The sequence below is a fragment of the Monoraphidium neglectum genome (genome assembly GCF_000611645.1).
Source record: "Monoraphidium neglectum strain SAG 48.87 unplaced genomic scaffold scaffold00125, whole genome shotgun sequence".
NCBI classification, from domain to species: domain Eukaryota; kingdom Viridiplantae; phylum Chlorophyta; class Chlorophyceae; order Sphaeropleales; family Selenastraceae; genus Monoraphidium; species Monoraphidium neglectum.
Window position 1 is genome coordinate 5230 of NW_014013503.1, and position 3456 is coordinate 8685.

General features: G+C 65.2%; 2 protein-coding genes across 2 annotated transcripts in view; one reads left to right on the plus strand and one right to left on the minus strand.

The window, feature by feature from the left end:
- The window catches only part of MNEG_1280 (hypothetical protein), a gene marked incomplete at both ends in the record, with an annotated part of 2292 nt that extends 1412 nt beyond the window's left edge, over nucleotides 1-880 (plus strand). Inside the window, 2 exons of the mRNA XM_014050231.1 lie at nucleotides 244-392; nucleotides 740-880. Coding sequence (XP_013905685.1) covers nucleotides 244-392; nucleotides 740-880 — 290 coding nt within the window. The remainder of the gene's footprint in view (nucleotides 1-243; nucleotides 393-739) is intronic.
- A 1191-nt stretch (nucleotides 881-2071) lies between these two features.
- The window catches only part of MNEG_1281 (histone deacetylase), a gene marked incomplete at both ends in the record, with an annotated part of 2685 nt that continues 1300 nt past the window's right edge, over nucleotides 2072-3456 (minus strand). Inside the window, 3 exons of the mRNA XM_014050232.1 lie at nucleotides 2072-2349; nucleotides 2669-2728; nucleotides 3047-3427. Of these exons, the coding sequence (XP_013905686.1) occupies nucleotides 2072-2349; nucleotides 2669-2728; nucleotides 3047-3427 (719 nt within the window). The remainder of the gene's footprint in view (nucleotides 2350-2668; nucleotides 2729-3046; nucleotides 3428-3456) is intronic.

The following is a 3456-nucleotide window of genomic DNA, read 5'->3' on the forward strand; positions in this document are numbered from 1 at the left end:
CACACACACACACACACGCACGCACGCCCGCACGCACGCACACAACACACACACACACACACACACGCACGCACACACACTCCCACACACAAACTCAAGCACAACCTCGGTGCCCGTGAGTCCATCAAGCAGGCGGCAATAACGCCTCGCAACACACCACGCTGTTGCCGAAAAGCAAGCCGCACCTCGAACCCCACCCAAGCGCAGCCCCGCCCCGGAACCCCCACCTGCTCCCCGCCGCAGCCGCGCCACTGGACGGCAGCAGGGAGTCGTGGGAGGCGCCGGCCCCCAGCAGCCTGCGTGCCTGGAAGCTGCCCGAGAAGCCGGTCGGCAGCGGCAGCATCATCCGCCACCACGAGTCGCCGCGTCACGTGGAGGAGGGGCCCGCGCAGGTCAGCCGCGGGAACGCGCCTTCCGCGCACCGCACGCGGCAGGGGGCCGCCGCGTTTGATAAACCCCTGCGGCACCGATTATACCCAAACGGTCGCGCACGGGCGTGCCCCCCTGGGACCGCCCAAGGGCGCAGCGCTGCATTGCGCGGCCATGAGCAGGTTTTGCCAAATCAGGGAAGTGCTAACAGGCCGCTGCGCGCGAGGCATGGACGCCAAGGCTGGGAATCCCTACCGGCAGCTGCACGTTTTACTCCTCCTATTAAGCTCTTACCTGAGAGAAAGCACGCGCGTATTGCCAACCTACGAACTCCCTGCTTCCATGCCCAACCCCGTCCCGCCCTACCCAGCTGGACGCCGGCCGCGCCCCCAGCCCCAACGTGGCGGCGCCCTGCCCCAAGTCGTCGCGCGACGCCTTCTCCGCCGCCTCTGATGGCTACAACCTCAACAAGGCGCGCGCCATCTACGGCTCCAGCTTCCGCTTCGGCTAGCCTGCTAGACAAGACGACGCGCGAGGCGGGCGCTGCGCGGCGCGCAGCGATGCGGCACTCCTCTCGCACGCGCGGGCACGTGGCGGCCAAGAAGCTCGTTGCACGGGGTTGCATGAATGGTTGGGATTGCCGCTCAACGAAACCGATCACGACGAACAAGCGAGCCGCTCCACGGCCGGGGCACGGCCTGGGAAACACATCGGATTTACCGCGTCAGCACGTCGCCGCGGCATTCGGCCTCGCCAGCAAGGGCGCCCCGGCGCCTGGGCTGTGCGGGCTCTCGACGGGATGACTATGACTGCTGCCGACGCGACAGGCGGGCGCTGCACCAAAAGTGACCTTGAGACGCATGCGCTTGGTCATGTCAACATCCGCGGGCTGTGAGGCGGCATCTGGGATTTCAGAGGGCCCTTGCCCGCGTACGCGCTTCGATTTGAACCCCGCATGCGCACCGCTGCATTGCGCCGAGAAAGTTTGGATCCGGCCTGCACATCTCCTATAATGCTCGGAAATTGAACGAGCCTCATTCAAACCCATCACTTCTCTTACTCGCCCCTGCATTCCTGCATATAAATTGCGGCCCACGCCCACCGTCTGACTGGGCGCACCGCACGCATTGTTGCCCTGCATTCCAGGCACCCTGCCTTCCCCGCAGCTGCCCTTGCACATACATCTCTGTGATGCATGTGGTTAATTGTACACCATCATCCGGCTTTCTGCTACATCCCTATTGCACAGCAGCCAGCTCATAAAGTATCATGATCCCTTTTGAAACCTTACGCCTTGTGCATATTAGCCGGGACTGCACCAAACCCCCTGCCTGCCTGCAGCCGCCCTCGGGCGTCTTTTGATGTAAGAACTCGGCAGCCTGCTTGCCCCCCCTGTATGCCTGGCAACTTTGAGGGCAGCACGTGCATCATTTGGCAGCTCTGGCCAGACCTTGATTTGATTCAAATGCGTCCGCTGGTTTGGATCAGCGCAAAATACAGATTGTGGTTCCCTAGGGAGGCAAGGGCTTGGATCATGATAAGGCTCATTCACACAACCTTGGACTTGATGAACAATGGCTGTCAATCAAAAACACAATTGTGAAGGGAAGCCCGCAATTTCAAAGAATACAAGCTGCTTGGGGACGCGCCAACGGGAGTCTAGGCACGAGAGGGATGTCGCCATCGTGCCAGCAGACCGCCTCTATATGCGCGGCAGCAGCAGCCGCGGGTGGCTCGCCAGCCGCGCCATGACCTCCCCGGCCAGGGCCTCGGCCTTCCAGTCCGCTATGCTGTCAGCGCGCGTATCCCCGACACATACAATTGCCAGCTTCGCGCCGGCTTCCTTCGCCGCCTTGGCCAGGCGGAAGGCGCTCCACACCATGAGGCTGGTGCCGGCCGCCAGCAGCAGGTCGCAGCTTCCCGCCAGCTCCCGAGACAGCTCAGCGCGGTCGGGCCGCACCGAGTCGCCAAAGAACGTCACTGCGTTGGGGGCGGGCGGCCAGGGCGGGTGTGGCGGCAAGGGCGGCGCGCTTGAGACCAAGGCATGATGTGCAAAGGTGCACACACGAGTCGGTGCGTCTCATTCAACGCGGCTCGTGAAAACTTTGAACTTTGCAGCATGTGCACGGCACGCTGCACATGGCGGCACCAGCGCGCACGCACACGGTTTGTGCGTGTGTGTTCATGTGTGTGTGTGTGTGTGTGTATTGGGCGTGTGTGCGTACGTGCGTGCATGTGTGTGCGTGTGTGTGCGTGTGTGTGTGTGTGTGTGTGTGTGTGTGTGTGTTGAAAGGCGCACCTTCAGGTTTGAGGATGCCGTTGCCGCACTCGGAGCACGGGGGCACGACAAAGCCACGGCCTTTGAGACGGGGTCAAGGGCAGCAGGGGGTCGGTTGCGCCACGGGACGCGTCGGCAGGGGGGGGCCGAGGGCGACGGCGGGCTGACAACCAAACTATCCCTGACCCCACAAGCGTGGCCCGCCCCGCTGCAGCGGACGAGGATCAACTTGCAGCAAGGGAAGCGGCACTCTGCCCGTGGTTGCATCCTTGGCATGCTGCGCTGGCCCCCACGCCCTGCCCTCCCCGCTCGCACCCCAGCCACCCGCTTCCCCGTCACATGCCGATGGAAAAGGGTGTTGTGAGCGCTAGGGAATCAACGCCCCTCCACGGCCCTCACCCGCGTCAACCAACTCAACGTCGCCGTCCGGCCGCCGCACCGGCACCCGCTCCGCCCCCTCCGCGCCCGCCGCCGTCGCCCGCGCGTCCGCCGCCGTCCCCGCCCGCAGCGCGCGCCGCCACCGCCCCGGCTCGCCGCTCGCGGCCAGCGTCGACGCCAGAAGCGCGGCAGCTTCTGGGTTGAGGCGCGCCAGCTGCTCCTGCAGCTCGTGGCGGCAGCCCTCGGCGCCGCATGTCATGCAGACAAAGCGGTGCGTGGTGCCGTGGAGCTCGAGCACGCGGCCTGCGGGGCTGCCGGCCTTGTGGTGCAGCCTGTCGACGTTCTGGGTGATGAGGTGGCCGACCCAGCCGTTGGCCTGCAGCCGCGCGAGGCCTTCGTGAGCTGCGCGGGCCAGGGGGGGCGGGCGGGGC